Here is a 19,960-nt window from a genome sequence, read left to right as displayed (position 1 = left end):
ATAGGGGTGCACCACCCGCGTGGTGGCATAACAGCACTCAGCAGCATTTACAGCTGTATTTCTGCTCTATGCCCTCAGATAGTTTACCACCCACACCGAAACCGCTCTGACCGAGACAGGACTCACACAGAGGAAGGACGGGCCACCACGTGCATGCTAGTTCTCAGCCTGGGAAGCCTCAGCCACGGCCCCTCGTGCCGCAAAATTCCCCTTTAACCACTGGCAAGCCTCTTACCTCCCGCTGTGCCTCAGTACCCAGTGACAAAAATGGAACTCAGTGTGTTTCCCTGCCTCACAAGTGAGGATAAAAGCATTGGACTCTGAAGGTCCCAAAAATTATGGTCAAACAAACAGACAAATTATATTAAGCCTTGCAAGTGTGCAGAGAGGAACTGCATTAATTTCATCTAGGGAACCCAGAAGCACCTCTGCATGCTGACCCACGTGCCAGTCTTAGCGTCACCAGTGCCAAGACCTGTCCTCTCCTTCCTTTCCATGTGAAAGGCTCCCTCTGCCAAAGAGCATGGATGTTGCAGACGGTCAATACTGCTACACTTATTCCCTTCAGACCCCTGCTAGGGATTGGCAAGACCATCTTAACATTAAAAGCTGGTACTAGAGGTTTACAGTTTCTTTGAGAGGGGGAAAAGAAGAGCTATAATAATAATGCCTTTCAGTGAGCTCTGCTGGACCAAACCAGAACAGTCACAGAAAAAACCAAAACGGATTAGAGAAAAAAGTTTGATGCCAAAGACTAAACAGTGACAAGGCTTTTTGAGATTTGCCCGAGAGTTGCTATGTCAGGAAAGCGGATAGGTGTCTAGCTGCCCCATCCTTCAAGCGCACTCAAAGAAAAAACACATAAAGCCACACTGCAACATTAATGTCTCTCCTCTGAGAGCTCAGATACACAATCAAATTACCGTGGGTTACAACTGCACGCAGAGGCTGAGGCTGGCATGAGGCAAGCTGTCACCTCTTGTGCTGCAAAAGGAAGGGTTTCCTGCAACTGGCGCTGCCTCGTGTGTCAGCTAACGGGCGCGCGCACAAAGTGAGCAGAGCTGCTATAGCAGGACGAGCCTCATCTGGCGGGACATGGAACAGGTATTGGCAATCCAGCTTTGGGCAAGGCAGGGTGATCAGACAGTGCCAGCAGGCAAGTTTCAACCCTTGAGCATCCCGAGCAGTAACAGCAACAAGACGGTAAGAGTAAATCTAGTCCCAGCTTCAATGTTTTCTCTGCGCAACCCTGGGACAGTATTTCAAGAGAAGATGCATTTATGTGCCTACAAAATGTCTCCTCTTAGAGTCATCCTTTCTGCAGACAAAAACTTCCATGAGGTCTCTTCAGTGTTGTCTGTCTGATCAACAGCTTTGCAGACGGATGCTTCTCTCTGGATTACTAGCAGTGCTGCATAAGCTTTATTTGTCGTCTGCAGCGGGGAGTAAAAAGGGCCAGGTCCACCAGCACTTTGCTGCACTTTGCTGCAATGCCTATCAGGACAATTTACAAGAATTGCATTTGGCAATTCCCTTCTCAACAACTTCAGAGCCTCCGGCCAGCTTCGGGGGATGCCAGTGACAGGTTGGAGACGGAAGCACGAGCTCGATAGCTGCTTGTTGTGCCCAGCATGTCAGCCAACCACTCTGCACACAAGCAACCGGTTTGTTTTATCAGCCAACACGTTGTTTGGTACCAGCCCCAGCACGTACGTCCCAGCTGGAAGCTCGGGGTTGTGACAAGGCTGGCTTAGAAGATGGGGGGGAGGGATGGGAAATATTGGGGAGGTGAGCTCATAGGCAGCAGTACGGGGAGAAGTGGATTTATTGCGGTGGTGTGGGATGTAGAGGGGCTAGCGCACAGAGACGTAAAGGACCAGCCTTGATCTGTGCTGCTGCTCACAGAACAGCTTGTTTTATGGGAAACGTCTAAGAGGAATTAGGCTAAAACCCAACCAATTTCTCATGGACCATTGAATAACTACCAGATGATGAGAGCTTTTGGCCATGACAAACTTGGGTTAAATTGGAACCAGTGACTTAATGTTTCCATACCCCTTTGCAGAATAAAGGCACGCAGCCTGCGCGCTTGGTTGAGTCCTGTTCACCTACGGCAAACGACAGGCCAGGAGGCTATTTTATAAACTTTGCTGTGCTACAGTTTCAGTGTTTGCGGAGCAGAGTTCACTACACAACAGGTTCTGTTGAAATGAAATTGATGTTGATTTACATTTCTTTGTGGAGCTAAAAAACACAGTTAATTCCCCCATTTTTAATCTAAAATCCTGGAATACTACAGAGGAGCCAGGGCCAGCTCTATACTGGAAACCGGTCAATATTACAAACAGATGATAGAATATATATATATATATATATTTTACAGAGCCATAGCAACCAGAAGAGAACAATAAATCAGCCTGGGATTGAAAAAAAGAAAAAATAAAGGCACAGTCAGGGAAAAATATATGTGAATTACTGGGAGATTTTATTTGGCTTTAGTCATCCTACTGGGAAGAAATAAACACTGTTTTACAAACAAGCTAGACAAGCCTCATTTGTATTCAAGGAAGCAAGGAGTTTGTTTTGGGTTTATTGTTTGGTTTTTTTTTTTCCTTTTTACACACAGAAATTGGCCTGTGTCAAGAATGTTTGAAAACATGTTGGCAAAGAAGGAGTCACTGAGGCTACCACATCGAGCTTTCTGGACTCCAGAAGATCTGAAGATGAGGTCTAGTGGTTACACCAGGGCAGCAGGTGTCAAGGTATCCGCTGGCTTAATGGCTGCAGGTCTGTGACCCCAGCCAAATCACTTAATCCCACTGAGTCCCATTTTCAGTGTAAAAGTTATGCTGCCTGTCAAACGCAAAGTGCCTCCGTGGCTCACACTAAACTTGAATCAGATGGAAATTGCTAAGTAAGAAGAGTGCATTTACACCTGCAGTCCTTACAACTCCTGTAATCACCCTTGTTTACTAAAGGGGAAACTGAGGCACGCAGAGCTGGCATAATACCCTCAAACTGATGCACCTGGCCAATGACATAGGCAGGAACAGTGTACGTGCTTCCTCAAACTACAGACAAGCCGTCAGACAGTAATTCCTACCTGAAGAAAGTATGACATGTCAGAAATAACTAAGGAAGGCTAGACATACCTCATTTTGGGCTTCCTTTTCAGCCTGACTGCCAAAGGCTTGCGTGGCTGTGCTGCCCCAGGCACTTCCACGCATCAGTCAGAACCATCCTCCCTCCCAGTAACTTTGGGAAATTGGTCTGCAGACTTGAATCGTGACAGAGGACAGAAGCTTATGGATACCAAGTTCCTGCAGGTTTCACAGAAATAACTAAAGGACAAGAGAAGGTATTTCATACCTTACCTCTGAAAAGGGAATCCAACACCGTCCCCCCTCTGCAGAGGGGTGCCAAGAGAGGTGTTTGTGGGGAAAAAAACCCAACACAACAAATCATCTACAGCTAGTTTGGTCATTGTTTTGATATGTTGTTATCAACACGTATAACTTGTGTACCTGCTAGAATTAGTTCTGTCCAATACACTTGTCAAAAGTGTAATAAATTTTCTAAGGAATAATTCATATAAGCAAGTTTGTACTGAAGTACTCAGCTGAAATCTACATTAAATTGCCACCCATAAATTGCATCTTGCATGCTTATCTCCTTTGCTTGTAGATTTTGTTACTACTGTTTTGCAGTCCCCAAGACACAAACAGCTTCCTACTACTGACTAGTCAAAGGTTAAATATTAAAATTAGCTGAGACTTCAAAATTCACATTTAAATATCTTTTAGTGCACCAGTAATCAGGAAACTATGAAAAAAGATAAATTATGTATTTACAGAACCACAGAAAATTATGTTTAGAAGACCTGAAGAGGACCCAAGTCAGTCAAGACATATTTATAATATAAAGGCGACTAAGGCGTCTCTCACTCTGCCCTCACCTAAAGGAAGAATTGACTCTTCCTGACAAATATCCATGAAGAATAGTTTGACTTGTTCTCCAAGCTATGCAGCAATGAGGAATCTGCAACTATTCCAGTGCTTCACCACATTTATCATTCAAAAGTTTTTCCTAATGACAAACCCTAACCCTACCTTACAGAAATTTTAGTAGTGATGGGCCTTCTCTTATCCCCAGTAGGCACACAGAAAAATTTATTACTTTATTCCCTACAGCAACCTTTTGCATATTTGAAGACTGTTCTCACATCTTCCTTCCATCTTCTCCTCCCTAGACTAAACAAACATAACTCTTTTGATCATTCCTCCACAGGTCATTTTCTGGACCTTTTGGTCATTCTTATTGCTCTCCTCCAGACTCTCTCCAACTGGGATGCATCTGACTTGAAGTCTTTTGCCCAAAACGAGATACAGTGCTATCCCTTTCCCTTCAAGGTGTTGCCAGCAGTGTAGAAGGACCGTATCACGATACATATTGTATGCACTACAAAGAACACTTCTATTTATACATCAGAATAACTTCGCTTCTTATCTCTGAGTGAAGAGTGTGTTGGTTTAGGTATAGCCCATTGGTGATACTAACTCCAAATCATTTTCTTCTCCTTTCAGAACTGCTGCCTTTCCCCAGCTGATAATTGGATTTCCCCAGCATTGGATTATTCCCGTGTAAGCACAGGACCTTGCACTTGTTGCACTTTCCTGACCCTACTGCACATAGGTACTTCAGACCATCTCCACAATTTGCAAAGGTCATTCTGAACGCCAGCCCTCTGCGCCGCAGTGCTTTGCTGTGTCTGCAGATTTCAGCAGGATATTCTGCATTTCATCATCCTGGTCGATACCAAATTGCATGAGCGCTAGGGTAGATTTTAGACGAATCCAAACTCTACACATCTTTTGTCGTTGATGACAACACACTGACAATTACTCAGAGTCTAAATATCCAACCAGTATCGCATCCCTCTTTCTTTAGTTTCTATCATAGATAGTTTCTATCTATGTATTGTATCATACATACAATCTATGTAATCAAGATTACATTTCCTCAGCTCGCTCACGTACCTATTGGAAGGGACGATGTCAAAAGTCTCATTAGTATCAAAGTAACCAACATTCACTGCTTCCCATGGTGCCTGTTACTTTGTCACAATTAGTTTGTTCTGATTTATTCTTGATAAATCCATGCTGGGACTTCCATTATTCCCTGGATGCCTTCTAGATGGTCTGTTTTTCCTAGCAGTTTCTTAAGACCTGAAGTCTGACTGACCAATGAGAAACCTCAGGGTTTTGCATTTTTGAGGTTTGTTTGGTTTTTGTTGGGGTTTTTTTTTCGGGGGGTGGAGGTAAAGAACAGCATTTGCCATCCTCCTGTAACGCTACCTGTCCCCTCTGCAATGGTGGGGGCTCACGCTGCTCAGGCTGATGTGTTTTGGGGCAAACGTTACCAAGCTCAGCCAACCTGCAAACCTCCAACGAATTCAGGGACATCGTCTTAATACTTCTGAAGCTAGTTTCACTAGCTAGTTCCCCACTACAATTCATCCATTGCAGAGATTATAACCATGACATATGCTATACTGTTATTTTTAGGCTCTATGCATGATGAGTTTTTCCTGACAATTTCTCCAAACCTGTACCTTACAGCTGCAGCTGTTTTCTTTCAGGCCAAGAAACATGGAAGCAGCAAGAACTCATAGACACAACACATTTGTTTCCATGCTACATCAATATCTTGCCCTCATGATGTATATCAGGCGAGCCCTTGAACACAACCTAACTTTACCTTAGAGAGAAAAAAATGCAGATTTTAATTTCAGGAAAGCACAAACCATGGCCTCTCTATACCGATCAAGTGTCGTAATACTGCAGTACCTAAAGAGTTAACAATCGTCACAAGCCCTGCATAAGCTTTCTCTAGGAAGAGCATTTCTTCCTCTTCGTTTGAATTGAAGTATAAATTTGTTCTACCATGAGATATTCCCAGTATCCCCGCGAACCATGACAAGCTAAGGTCACTGAATTGTGCAAAGTTTCATTTTCAAGGTTTGCAGGTTTGGTTTTTTTAAAAACTAAAAATAACAGAGTTGGAATTTGTGGTCATGGTCAAACAGTGATAAAATTAAGAACAGATAAAGCCACAAATAAAATTTTTTGAGATTTGCAAGCTTGATTTTGTTGAAGGAGGGGAAGTAGTACCATTTAATCAAAAGCACAAAGCATCAAGTGTTTGTTACAGTGAACAGAGAAGCCAAGGCTCAAAGAGGTCTGAAATTCAATGCAGAAGACTGCTTTTCTAAAGCACAGCCACAGTGCAGGAGAGATGGAAATAAAGGAATGCAACATTCATTTGCCTAGAAGTGTTTATTACAAAAATACATCACTTGCAATGAGACATGCTTTGTAACTGCAATATACAGTAATAACATTTAGGACAGCAATAGCTGCTAGACGAGTCTTCAACTCAGCCAGCACCACCCGAAAATGCTCAGGCTCAGCAGGAGTATAACTACATCTTACTCTCCCCCAACTTCAACGGGACCCAGCAAGGCATATCTATGATAACCAAAAAGTTGGCTTGTTATTCAAGAGATAAGAATTTAGCTCTTAGCATAGCTTTCAAAGTAAACAATCTTTTGACATGCAAAAGTGCTTGGAGCCTATCCAAAAAGTTCCTGCCAGTTTTATTTTTTTTCTTGTTCAGAGTGGATTCATAAGCATTACTGTTTTGGTTCATCAAATGTTTTTAAGGCTATTTTGAAGTATTAAAGAGACTCCACGGATTTTTTTAAACAACTGAAGAGGACAACATTAAGGTACATACACCAGAGTCGTCATTGTTGCATTTGACAAATGCTCCAAGTGGCACAGTCAGAAAGAACTTGAGCAAAAAGAAACCTTTCATCATGCAAAACAATGCTGTCGTGCCACAGCCTGCCTAATGCCCAATGGCTTCAGAAGAACCACCCCTTCAAATACTTCACAGTTTTAAAGTTTTAACACCTGACCAAAGAAGTCCTGTAAAAGACCAAGGAAAAAAGACGACAGCAGAAGCTCACTTGGCTTTGCAGAGTGGCCATGTTAGACTGGGGGAAATCCCGCTAGGCAGAACAAAAATAATACTGCCGAGCACTGGGTGCCTGATCACCCAGGGGTGATGCAAGGGAGAACATGGGAATTGCTCTGGAGACTGCCAGCCTGAGAGGCGGCAGCTCCCGGGAGTAAAGCAAAGCAAAGCAGGACACGCCAGATGTAGCAGAAGGACTGGGGACTCTGCAGAGCAACAGAGTGAGTGAGCTTACACTAAATTAGAAAATGACTGCATCTAGCTACGGTATTGCCCTCAGAGATCAAGAAGAAACATGATAGAGTCTGCCCTGTTACAAGTCTTACTTTTAAATGCATCGTCTTGTCAGGATTAACCTAATGTCTATGATTAGTCAGAAGATTTTAGCCTGAGAAAGTTCTTATTCAAAAGAGACAAGTGATAAACAAATTTGTACTAAAATAAAACTAGAGTTTGGTCACTTGCTGCAACAGCTACAGTTTCCTTTTACACAGGGCAAGGAACGGTTGGTAATACTCGGTGACAGCACACAGCTGCTTGCTGAAGGGCATGAAGCTATATGGAAAAAACCAAAAATCCAACTCTTCTGTGGTATTTTAAGGGGCCTCTGGAGGTCTCTCATCCAGCACCCTATTTGAAGTGGAGCCATCACCAATGCTAGATCAGGGCTGTTGTAGCTTTGTTGAGGTAAGTCCTGAATCCTTTCAGGAACAGAGATCCACCAACTCTCTGACAAACTGTTCCCTGTGCTTTGCCACCCTCCTTGTGAGCAAGTCTTGCCTGAAGCCCTTCCAGAATCTCCCACACTACAATTCAGAGCTATAGCACCTTGTATTATCTAGGGCTTGACCCCGCAATCTTGTAACTACCCTCCCAACAGCTGTAGGCTCCCATTAGATCACCCTGCACTTTCTCTTCACAGGCTAAACCAGCCCTGCTCCCTCCAGCTCTCCTCATAGCTCACGTGCTCTTGGACCCCGACCACTCTGGACTCTCTCTGTTTTCGCAGCATGTCTTAAACCAGGAGGCCCAAAACAGGACACTATTTTAAGTGAGGCCTCCCCAGTGCCATGCAGAAGAGGTCATAACTTCCCTCAATCTGCTGCTCATGCCCTTCCTAAGGCAACCCAGCATGTGGCTTGCCTATTGCATGATGAGCGTAGTGTTGGCTCATACTCAATTTCACATTCAAAGAAGTCAGTTTATGATTCATACACAGGGTTTTTTAATAATGTAAATTGAGAGCTAAACACCCAGAGGCTAGAATCCATTAACATATTTGAGCAGCACCTTTAAAGAGTCATGGTGGATAGAAAGTCAAAGCCAGCATGGATAAGGATAACACTGAAGGCCCTTAGAAGTTCATGTCAGACTGATATGCATGGGCACAACTGCTCTTCCCAGCCTAAAAATAGCTCATTTGCTTTGAGGTCAGAAAGATGAGACTGCATTACTGCAGGAAACCAAACAAGAGAAGTCTCTGCCTGGAGTGCCAGTTTAGTCACTGACAAGTTTGTCCTAAAGTACCCTACCAAATCCCTTTTCACTCTGCAGACCTCCTCTCACCCATGGAAAGGGTGAGACAAACAAGCAACTGCTATAGAGAGGTTGCTTAACGTGCAAATAGAAGGCACTGCAAGTACTGTATTAAAGAAACTGTTATGAGAACCTACACTGGACTAGAAAATTTGAAAGGCTCCAAAAGGGGTCTTATATGTAAGACATAATATGTTGTATGTTATTTTATATCTAAGAAGGAGACTTTAGAGTCAGATGTTTTCTTCAGATCCTGCAGTCAATACATAGAGAATGTGAGTATGAATTCATCACTGCATGGTCAGTATCAAAAAGCTACTGTACAATACAATTTAGGCAGGACAGGAACCTCAAATAATGGCAAAAACAATGACAGTCATGTGGATTTAGATGCTTAAGAGTAGCAAAAATCAAGATAGAAAAGAGAACAGATGAGCCCAAATCTGGATGGCAACCGGGGAAGATAGCTACACACCAAAGGTTACAAAAAAATGCTTTTGTCATTTCAAACTGTAACAAGAGACACTCCCAATATGAAGACAAGTGACCATCTGTGCTGGCATTGGTCTCTGCCAGTCAACATTTAGAAGAAATACCTCACAAGAGTTGCCATTGCCTCAGAGATTTGTCACTGAGGTTACCAGAGCAATCCTGTTTTCACCTAGACCTTTCCCCTTTGAGAGTCAGCCAGCTCTGAAAACCAGCTATAGAATCAGAAGTTACTGAGCAATTTATTAACTAGTAGGGCAAGTACCAAATGTTAAAAATTCAATAATCATTGATTTAGAAGGTACTTTACCTGTAAAGGACCTCAAACTAGGTTAAAAAAAGTTCTTCAAATATTTTCATTCAGATCTTCTTATGCTGGAGGGTGTCTTTCAAATACATTATGCACTCAACCATTCCATGAGTCTTCATGCGCTCACAATACAAACTAATATTCAATCTACTGGTATAAACAGAATCCAGGAAGAGTAGTGCAAGAGAATGTTTTGTACGCACTCTGGTTCCCAATTTTCTAGCAAGTCTCCACCTGCATTAATGATTCCCAATTGTTAATTTCTTAGCCCTCCCAGCCTTGGCATCCCTTATGACTTTTACGTTTTCTCATCTCAGCAACTCCTTGTTTACTTACGTTGCTGCTGCTCAACTGCACAGACCATAGGAAGAGACTTCCTTGTGAAGGAACTGCAACTGTTTCGGAAGTTACAGCCCTTCTGCTGAGAAGTGAGACCTTACCAGATGGGTGCTTCTCAGCCATTTCAGGATAAGCAAATGACGTTTTCTTACCGAGAGGGGGTGAAACCAACAATGCAGGAGAGCAACAAAGAGCCACTGAGCAGGCTTCCTATGGTTACTGACCATTTGTCAGCTTTTCCATACTAGGGATTTGGAGTTACCTGGACAGCAGTTGGGTTTTGTCCCCAGCAAGCTGGGCTGATGGAAGAAACACACTCTTTTGGTTTCCCACACAAAGAAAATTCTCAAGGTTTGATTGAGCACTGATGTAACAGATGCGCCCTTCAGAATGAAAGCAGCAAAAAGCGAGGCAGCGTATTTAACCCTGCAGTACCTGACTGAAAGACGTATCTTGCTAAGCCTTGCATTAATTCTGCTGGCCAGGTAGGTGGTGCCGACTCCCCCGTTTCTCTCTTTAGCCGAAACGTCAACTCAAATCCAAAACCACTTGGTCCATCTGTCCCTGTAAACCTGGAGGGAATGAAAAACGAAAAGTCACAACATACTCCTTGTAACCAGAGCAGGCTGCAAGATTAGGACCATGGAAAAAGGATGAGTGTTCTCCTCATAAAAAAGATAAGTTTAGAAATTCTCTTCTTTCAGTCTACTCTAGCTTGAATGGTATAACATTGTTAGGTTAGTTATGTAATACAATTTCAAACATAACTATCAGAGTACTATTTTCAGCCAGAATAACACAGTCCTGAAACTATGACTTCTTTCCTGGGACCAGTGGGATTTTCAGCATCCTGAATTTGTTTCTAAAACATTTTTTTAAGTTTTGCACCGATAGCTGCCCTGATTATATTTGCTTAAATGGGAACACCAAAGAAAGTGCAGAATAGAAAATAATGTTATTCCACGCTTGTGAATGCAAATTTCTACACATTGAGAAGTGGGATGCAACTAAAGTACTGGGTAGTAGTTTCTGGGTTGAAGCAGTTGAGTTTTTGATGTACACCACAAAATTTCTGTGTTGTGCATGGTCACGGGGGGAGGTGGGAAACAAGAAGATGCAGGCAGAAAGTTAATAACCTCTCACACAATGCACTAATTCTTATTTTGCTCCACTATATGCTTGCACACATTCTCCTTGTGTATCTAGGAGGACAATAGTGGGAAAAGCATTGAATGACAACTACTGCTCAAGAAGCAGTAGTTTGGCCATTTCCTCATTAGACAGAGATAGGTGCCAATTTATCTGGTTTGGTCAGATAGGGTCTACCCAGCAGAAAAAAGTCATATTAGAAGTATCAAGGCTATAACGAAAAGGAGCAAATACAGGATATCCCCATACTACTCTTTACTTCAACAAAACTAGTCCTTGAGAATCCTGTATTTTATACTTATCCATATGGGAGAGTTCCTGTTCCAAGTCCCCAACAACTAAAAATGCCATGTTTGCCTGTGAAAAAATGAGAAACCTCATGGACAAATACATAAGCTCGCAAACTTGAAAGCAAGCTGGGGACATCCATGTCCTTTCTACCACTGTCTTCGCATCCCTTACTTGTTTGCTGTGGCTGTTCCACAAAGGCAGAGGAAAGAAAGAAGCATAAAGACACCCCACAGAAGCTTTCATAAACCAGTATCATTCTGCAAGTTCTCCAACAAATCTCCAACACCTGCAGCCATTGGCAAATTCTCTGGCAAAACTTTGCGAATGTCCTGGATGCTGGCACCTTGCTGGCACACATGGAAGGTACAGTGCAGAAAGTGTGAACATTGTACTACTTCTAAAAAGAGTCAAACAGCGCAGTCAGGAAAGCGATGAGAGCACTTTCCATTTGAAAAACACAGCTCACCAGCAGTGCGGTGACCAGTTCCAAGCACTGGATGGATTGTTCCCACAGTAAGGAGTTTGGTTTGAAGCAGAAATGCTTTATAGTGACCCTGTCTAATGACAAGTGTTAAAAGTGATCAAACTTAAGCATCAATGCAACTCCTTCATCATGCAATGTAACTTTATTTGAGGATTCTTCAAGGAAAGTTTGATTGTGGTAGACTTTTAAATGATGTAACTAAAGTAGTTAAGAAATGTACTCAGGGCAGAACTAAACTATGGGACAGCCCAAAGAGATAACAACAACTGTGACTGAAAACAATGGTATTGAAAGTCAGTCAGACATCTACAATAAAGGGGAATAAACCATATATCAAAAAAGACTTTATTTCCTTAGTATAAAAATATACAAGCATGTCCATTTTTGTTTCACTCCTTATTATCCTCAACAAAAAATTTGAGAATTATATACTACCAAAGCAAATTCTCTACGAACAGAGCAGATAATGCATTTCAGAATGGTCAACTGGTACATATAAAACCTCTTTTAGGAAACAAGTGTACCTTTAAACAACAAGTCAAATAATTACATTCGGTTCTTAAACAAAGCAAGAGCTTACTGAATAACCAGCCAGCCAGGGAGTGGAATCTGGATGTGCAGCGAAACCTGCGTTCTGCAATCATGCATGCAGGTCCACCAAAAAGATTGGTACAGGATGGCGATAGCCTCTCAAATGTGAATTTGTACTTTGTACATTCAGCACCCCTGTAGTGTTTTATTAGTTTCACATATCAGATAGCAAAGGAAAACCAGAAGTATTTCTTAGAGGGAGAAACAAAAACGCTTCAAAGTGGGTAGTTTTCAAGGATTGATTCCAGAAAAAAGCATACACCAGAAACTGCAACACATTATGAACGGGTCAATTTTAAGAAGGATCAAAGTTAACAAAAAGCCTTCAAGCTGATCTTTCACAGTTAAAATTTTTGGAAGGTAAGATGGTTCCCTATTGAATTTCCTCCTTTCAAGGCACGTTCTGAAACAACACAGCTTTACTTCTAATATGCATCGAGCTAGAGTTTAGTGGTTTGTTTTTTTTTTTTTTCTTAACTCCACAGATCTCTCTGCTTCGCAGAAATAACTGTGTAAGAGAAGACCACACATGCTTTATATTGATCCACACGCAAGTTACTAAGTAACAGAAGTACTCAGGTAAGTATCCATCAAACTGAAAGCAAGATGAGCATTTAGGAAAACATTGCTGGTCAGCAACACATCAGTAGTCGCAAAGCGGTAAAACTGACAGGCAATGTTACTTAGATGATTTTTTGTATGGTAATGAAAGAGACTCTAAAACAGAGAAGAACTACTAGAAAATAAATAGAATAAAAAGATAAGGAAACGAGCAGTAAGTTACTTCCCATCTAAGATTTTTTAAAAGCCCTGAAGAATCAAAAGATGTATCTTCTAAAACACACTCAAAAAATGCAGCAGCATACAATGCTTATAATTCTCAAATTCTTAAATTAACAGTTAAATCTTAGAAAAATCCTACTTGCATGTAAGAGATTTGTATTTAAAGATTAGATTTAAAATGTTTTTGAATAGTTAATGGTCACAGTTTGCTGAAAATACACTGCTTTGTTACAGTGAAATTTTAAATACATGCAATTCACCTGTATTGTGCAGCTGTTCCGAAGTAACAGTCTATAAAGTAGAAGTCTCTGATCTGTTTAATTTTAGGTTGGTAATTTGTTTTTGAAGAAATTGTGACACATGTGGCTTTAAAAGCTTGCGATTATTTTAGAAATCCTTTATGCTTAATTCAGACAATATTAATATTCAGAATGTAATTAGGATAGTCATTTTCAGCTAGCATTTTTGCCAAAGCTTTTGCTTTTATTCTTCAAAAGTAGTCTTGTATTTGAAAGTAAGTTGAATGCAGTTTCAACAGCTGCCATAAAATTTCTCTCGATGAACAACGGACCATAATCCAGGACCAGAGCTCCTCACCAAGGTTTGGAGGATGTACATGAGAATGGAGGCAGATGTGAGCTTCAGGAACTAAATAAACCTGTAACACTGCCACAGGCCTCTGACCCTTGGTCTAACAAAAATCACAAAGAATCCAGTAGCCGAGTTACGCAGCTTGGCTTCTCTTACAGAAGTCCTTTTCACTAGGGAGCGAGTGCTTACACCGGCCCCGATTCCTGGTTTGTGAGGATAAGGAGGCATCAGTCCACTGGTGGAGAGGCAAGTAGCAGCCACAGCCAACAAACGCATGGGAAATGAATTTGCCCAGTAAGAAGCCCAAGACCTCCAGACACATGTGCCATACGAATGGAAGACCAAGCAAATGGCTTTTTATCCCCTACAAGGATAAAGGGACTCCTTCCTTACATCTGGGCTGTAAGCAGCTGCTCACTCCCCCAAATCACCTGTGTCCACTTTTGTTCAAGGCCTTACCAATAAGACAAAAGGTGCACCTATCATAATGAAGAAACTCATTCATGATCGGGGAGCTAATAAAGTGAGATTACCCAAAAGCAAGTTAATTTATACCAAGATGTTCCATTACTTCCATGTGGAAACACTGGATTCCCACGGCAGCCTCCTCCTTGTAGGGTACGTCCCCACTTCTTGGGGGTTATTTTAGGAAGCTGCCGAGGAATTGGACAAAAAAGGATCACACCTTGCAGGCTTGTAGATGTTCAAACTCATGCTCCTTCCCACAAGTTCCCAATTTTCACCAAACTTCCAGAAAACTTCCAGAAAAGTCAACCACCTTCAGCCAGCCACGGTCAACCAACAAGCTAAAAAAAAAAGAAAAATATAGTTCCAGAAGAGAAAGACTGAACAAGCCTCATTTCCACAGAAAACTGGGTGGAGAGGTGAAGATAACCCATAGGTGGAAGAAGTCCTGCTAAAGCACGTGGAAGTCAGGTTTGCTCATAACCTCTTCCATCTCCCCCCCCAAGTTCACTGCTACCTGCACCTGTACTAACTTGTTCCCTTCGAAGCGGGCAGCAAAGCATCTGCAGCAGGTTAGCCTGACTCTGCTCCTGAGTCAACTGCAGAGGTAACATGTTTTTATTACACACTTTTTGTTCACAGAAGCAAGATTCTGGCTCTATTTGGGGTTGGTTTCTTTATAAGCAACGGAGGTGGGGATTGGGGTGGTGGTTTTGGGGTTGGGTTTTTTTTTTTGGTTGTGGTTGGTTGGTTGGTTGGTTGGGGTTTTTTGTGGTGGTTTTTGGTTTGTTTGTTGGTGGTATGTTGGGGTTTTTTTGTTTGTTTGTTTAAAATCTGTAAGTGACCAATTCAGACTACAGTCAATTTAGAACAAAGGTTTTGGAGCTCAGTTCAGCATCTCAACACTAAGGTGCTTTGCAGGTCATTTCTTTAGCAAAACAATTACAATACAGCAGTCCAAAAGTGCCTCAGCTTTACAGGAAGACGATGATCTGAGATGGATTTTGTACCTGTGCGTGGCCCCAGGTACATAAACCGAAAGCTGCAACACAGCATTAAGTTTCTGTACTAACAGATCTGAATATTTCACATAGTTTGGTTTACGCCTTGGTTCTGCTGAACCCTGCTGTTTTGAGTGAAAGTTCCTTTTAAACACCCCTAAAATGCTAAGAAGGAAAAAAAAAAAAAAATCCCTATTTTGCCCCAAAACTAAAGATACTAACTATAAAGAGACAGCATGGATCCTATTGTGCCTGCCACTGCTTTGCCCCCTCCAACACGAGGGCACATCACCTTTACAGCCAACCCAATGGCGAAGCAGCCAGCTAAGTTTTCACAAAAAACAAACATTGATGCAGGAATTCTTGGCTTGCTGTATGCCCACTGGCACACATCAGATAGTTTTATATTATGACTACAGCAGTAATGGAAGGCTCTGGTATCCGCCAAGTCAAATCCAACCCTATATTTAATATTAAAACCTTATTTTGTTGCATGAACAAAAATAAACCTTTTGAAACCCAAGGTCATATATTACATGCCATTCTTTGGGTTAAAACTCTTTATCTGTTCAGCAAATCAGCTCAGTAGAACAGACCACATTGCAGCACTGCACATACGCTGAAGGAGCCTGGCTTGTTCCTTTAATGAGGTAAGAGTTTCACTGATCATGATATTTAGTTCCAGCAAAAGAATCCAAAGAAATAGAGGCCCCTTTATTTACAGAGTCATGCGGCCGGGCCCCCCGAGCCCCCCACCACCCCACACTCTGCCAGGCTCTCTCCTGAAGCCACACACAGAGAACTGAAAAGCTTTCCCCTCTGCACCAGAGTACCCAGGGCGTTTTTCACATCAAATAACCCAGCTTAAGAGGATCAAAAGCCAAACTAGCCCTTTGCTTTAAAAGCAGCTCTGAAAACCAGAGGCTTTTCAGTTTAAATCAAAGCTATTTGCCAAAGCATTTTCATTCTCACTTTTGCAAGGAACAAGAAAAGGTTTGCTTCACTGCAGTGCAAAATGGCTGTGTTTCTGAAATTCTGCTTTTGAAAGCCACACAGCTCTGGACAAGGAGCAGAGTGTACTAGGTGTTTATTTTTTGAGAGTTTAAGAGTATGTGTATATAAGTATATTAGGTGAACCAATCCCTGAAAATGGGAGTTTACGTAGGGAAATGCTGGCCCTTCACTATGATTATTTCAGCCAGGGAACAACAAGAAAGCTCTTTCAGGGTATTTGGGGATAGTTAGGACTGTGCTTTCAGAAGTCACAGTTCCACTCCCAGCAACTCCAGGGAGATAAACCAGGTCTCTTCTGGGAAGTGAGGGCAGGCTCACGGTACTCCCGACTGACTTGTCCCAGCTTCAGTTTTCAGCTCTATCACCACTACTTCTGTGAAGCCACTTAAGATGCCTTTTGCTTCATCTCCCTAAGTGCGTTTCCTCACATCTTCCACAAAGACAAAGCCTCCTGCTCTGCTGCTGGAGCCACTCTGATACCATTTTGAAGGCTGCAGAAATACAGTATCACTACATTTCTAAGCCTGGCATCAGGAAGAGCTGCTGTTATTTCCATCAGAAAGCCGTTTTAATTCTACCACCACTACTCCCCCTCCCTCCAAAAAAAGCCACAGTAATTGTCAATCCATAGCTTTCAGTACTCCAGATCAGCCTATTGGGACATTTTAGAAGCTTGAGAAGGTGATTAAACCAAGCTGATGGGTAGTGTCCACCACTCTGCTTGACGAGACTGAAGTACTTTGAAGCCCAACTCTCACTAGTGTTTTAAGACTGCATAGCTAGTAACCATCCCAGAAAATTTTTCTATTAGCTAGCAAAGATATTACTGTTAGCAACACAAAGGACTGCTGTAACAAAAAGCATCAGGGTACTCAACGACTGACTTCATAGGTCCTCCCTGAGAAAAATCAAGATGTATACCATTTCCCTTTCACTGCCCACATCTGCTTACAAACAAGCAACAGAAAGGGTTGGTCTCCTGTCTCAAACCCAAGGAGAAGCCTTCAGCAGGCTGCTACAGCCGTTGAGTTGAACACCTTAGTGTCTCCATCTCCTGGGAAGGACATCAGGCAAGAGCTGATGTGCCCCAAACACGGTAATCCAGAAAGTCAGTGTTCTGAATTCAAGTTCCGGGTGCGTTACACAATGTCTTCCCACTATAAGCAAATGACTCTCAGATTCCAGAGCTTCAGGGGAAGGGAAAAAAAAAAAAAAAAAAAAAGAGAGAGATAAAAAGAAGAAGTGACCCTACCTAGCATCTTGCCTAACAGGAAATGGTTGTTTTTAGTGCAGCTGTCAAACAATATAAAAGTCTCATCCGACAGCCCTGACAGCATGCTGGGACACTCCTGTGAAGCAATTTCATAAGAAAATAGGCATAGCAACATAGTTACATGAAAGGCTGAAAAAGTATCCAGAAAAGTTATTTCAGCCAAACCCCACCTGCTTACTCACATACACTCTCCCAGATTGTCTCCTCGGATTGAAAAAAGCATCAATTTTAAAGAAAAACACATAAAAACATCTGAGAGAAGCAGGGGGTGGTTATCTGGATGTCAGATGGTTATCTCTTCAGAGTGCTCAACAGGAAATTCCATGAGCTCTCACCACCCCGAACCTGTGCGCAGAGTCTTACTGGACTCCTTTCTAGCTTGATTCAAAAAAAACTTCATGCATAAGGAGGGCAAATACAAACACAAGTTCATGTAAAATCAAGGTCAGAAAGAGAATAACACATGGTGCTCGAGATGTCAGTCTATGGCTATGCCCAAAGCTGTTGCTTAGAGCTTGCTGTTGCAGTACATCATATCAAATGTGTAAGCCATCAACCAAATGGAAAACCTTTCTAGAAACAGCAACTTAAATTGTTTTTAGAGAATTATTCCAACATCTAAATCCAAACAGATGCAGAGGCACTCGCTCTGCAGTTATTTGGAGGTGGGTTTCTCAGCTTTCTGAAATACTCATGTAGGATCTGCTTAGAAAACTTATATTGAGATAGATCTGAGTAAAATTTGTGAATTGATTTGTGCTGGCCAGTATGAAAACAGAACTGTGCTTCACTGAGCTACCATTCAGCAAGTGAAGTGCTGTTACAGGACAGAGGGGGAAGAGGAGACTTCAGTTTAAGTTTCACTCACACATACACAATGCTGATTTCACACATTTTACTATTCAGCTTCTTCAAAACTCAGCTGGTGACAATCTTGCCCCTGAAGCCTGGGGATTCACAGTTTAGGCTTAGTTTTTAAAAAATTGTTTCTGTAAATAATGAATGTCGATACATCAGATAAATTGATTTCTACTCTAAACCTTCAGACTACAGAGTCAAGTCAACCTTACTCCTAACTCTGCAGACACAACTGTCTTATGAGAGACAGCGTCACTTGAACTACACGATAATACAATAAGGGTTTCCAGCAGTTCTAGACACAAACAGCATGGAAACTGTGTGCATTTTGTAGACCTGACAGACTGGCCACTTTTTAGACATCTAAATCAGTCAGGCATGTGAGAAGCACTTGGCACACAAGTGTCATTAAAATGTGTCCATACCACAGTCGCCTACATCACATGAGGAAAGGTTGAGCGCTGGGTTTGTTCAGCCTTAATAAAAGAAGGCTAAAGGGAGGGGGGGATCTTACCGCTCAACTACCTGTCGGGAGAGCAAAGGGAAGATGGAGCCAGACCTTTCTCAGAGATGCACAGCAAAATGGCAAAGGTCGATTCCAGTTACATGTATCTGGAAATCTTTTTCACATGATAGTGGTGAAACCAGGATCCAGGGAGGCTGTGGAAGTTGGCCTTTGAGCAGGCATCAACCGGAAACTTCCAGAGGTCCTTTCCAACCCAAGTGATCCTATGAAGCATCACAGCCAAGAACACTGGTATGAACTTTTACTACTGGTACCCTGTGTCCAAAACTGAGCTGGCAGGACCCTTAGCTGATAATTCACGAACACATGAGTTAAACTCATTTTGACAGAAGTGATTACTATACTCAGCTCCTGCCCAGCCACATGGGAAACAGCTCCTGAACTATGCTCTCTCCAGCCTAGCATGTTAAAGTAAACCACCATCAGTTTTCAGGTCACTTTAATGTGCTGGGCTGCAAGTTAAGGTAATTTAGGGGTTGCTTCTTTGAGGTTCAGCTGTCCATGTCATGAAAGTGGTAGCATCTGGAAGAGGATAGGATCCCGCTTAGCTGCTGGAGGTTAATCCCTTTGAGCTCTAGAGGCTTGGAAGCATTATCGTCTCATTCTAGAGAGCACCAACACACCGTCGTACGCGTAAGGATAGTGCGCGTAGATTAAGGGCAAAAGGCTGTAATGGCCCTGTCGGTGCCAAAGGGATCTATTTGCTTCATTATTAACACTAAGTCAAGAAACTTCAGAATACTCTTAAAGTCCTAAAACAGCACCCGAGTGACCTAAGTTTGAATCCCTTGTCTGCTACAAACTTCCCATCCTCCTCAACAAGTTACTTAGGAATTTGGTTCTCAGATGTAAAGTAATAATATTTCCCTGCTTCAAAGAGTAATGTGACACACTCATCATATAGGAAATGCTTATATACTCCATCTATCAAGGTCACAAAAGCTGGGAAATTAACTCCACATTCTGCACAACATGGACAAATACGAACACGGGAAATGACTAAAACAACAAAATATGAAACAGGAGGTTGCATGGGATATGTCACTCTCTACCCCAGCAAAAGATGTCCACATGAGGGCAGTTTATTTTTTATTTTCTCTGTTTTATGGTGCATGGATGTAGCTATACCGGTAGATGATGGTTTGATCTCCCATTAGTCATAACTAAACTGACAAGATCAAACCATTTCATCTTCATGATTCCCAAAACACGTATTTAAAAA

At 42.1% G+C, this 19,960-nt stretch overlaps 1 protein-coding gene across 4 annotated transcripts in view; it reads right to left on the bottom strand.

Annotated features, from left to right (window-relative positions):
- Nucleotides 1-19,960, bottom strand: part of SUFU (SUFU negative regulator of hedgehog signaling) — a 98,842-nt gene that overhangs the window by 60,747 nt on the left and 18,135 nt on the right. For 3 of the 4 annotated variants that reach the window (XR_012674338.1, XM_075154953.1, XM_075154954.1), the window contains exon 3: nt 10,148-10,284. Coding sequence is in view for 3 of the 4 variants with exons in the window: in XM_075154953.1 (XP_075011054.1) it covers nt 10,148-10,284 (137 nt within the window). In the remaining variant the exon portion in view is untranslated. Of the gene's footprint in view, nt 1-10,147; nt 10,285-14,286; nt 14,408-19,960 lie in introns of all 4 variants that reach the window. The other variant, XM_075154955.1, reaches the window with a different exon arrangement.

Source organism: Calonectris borealis, chromosome 7 (genome assembly GCF_964195595.1).
Source record: "Calonectris borealis chromosome 7, bCalBor7.hap1.2, whole genome shotgun sequence".
NCBI lineage: Eukaryota > Metazoa > Chordata > Aves > Procellariiformes > Procellariidae > Calonectris > Calonectris borealis.
This window is presented reverse-complemented; position numbering and strand designations above follow the sequence as displayed.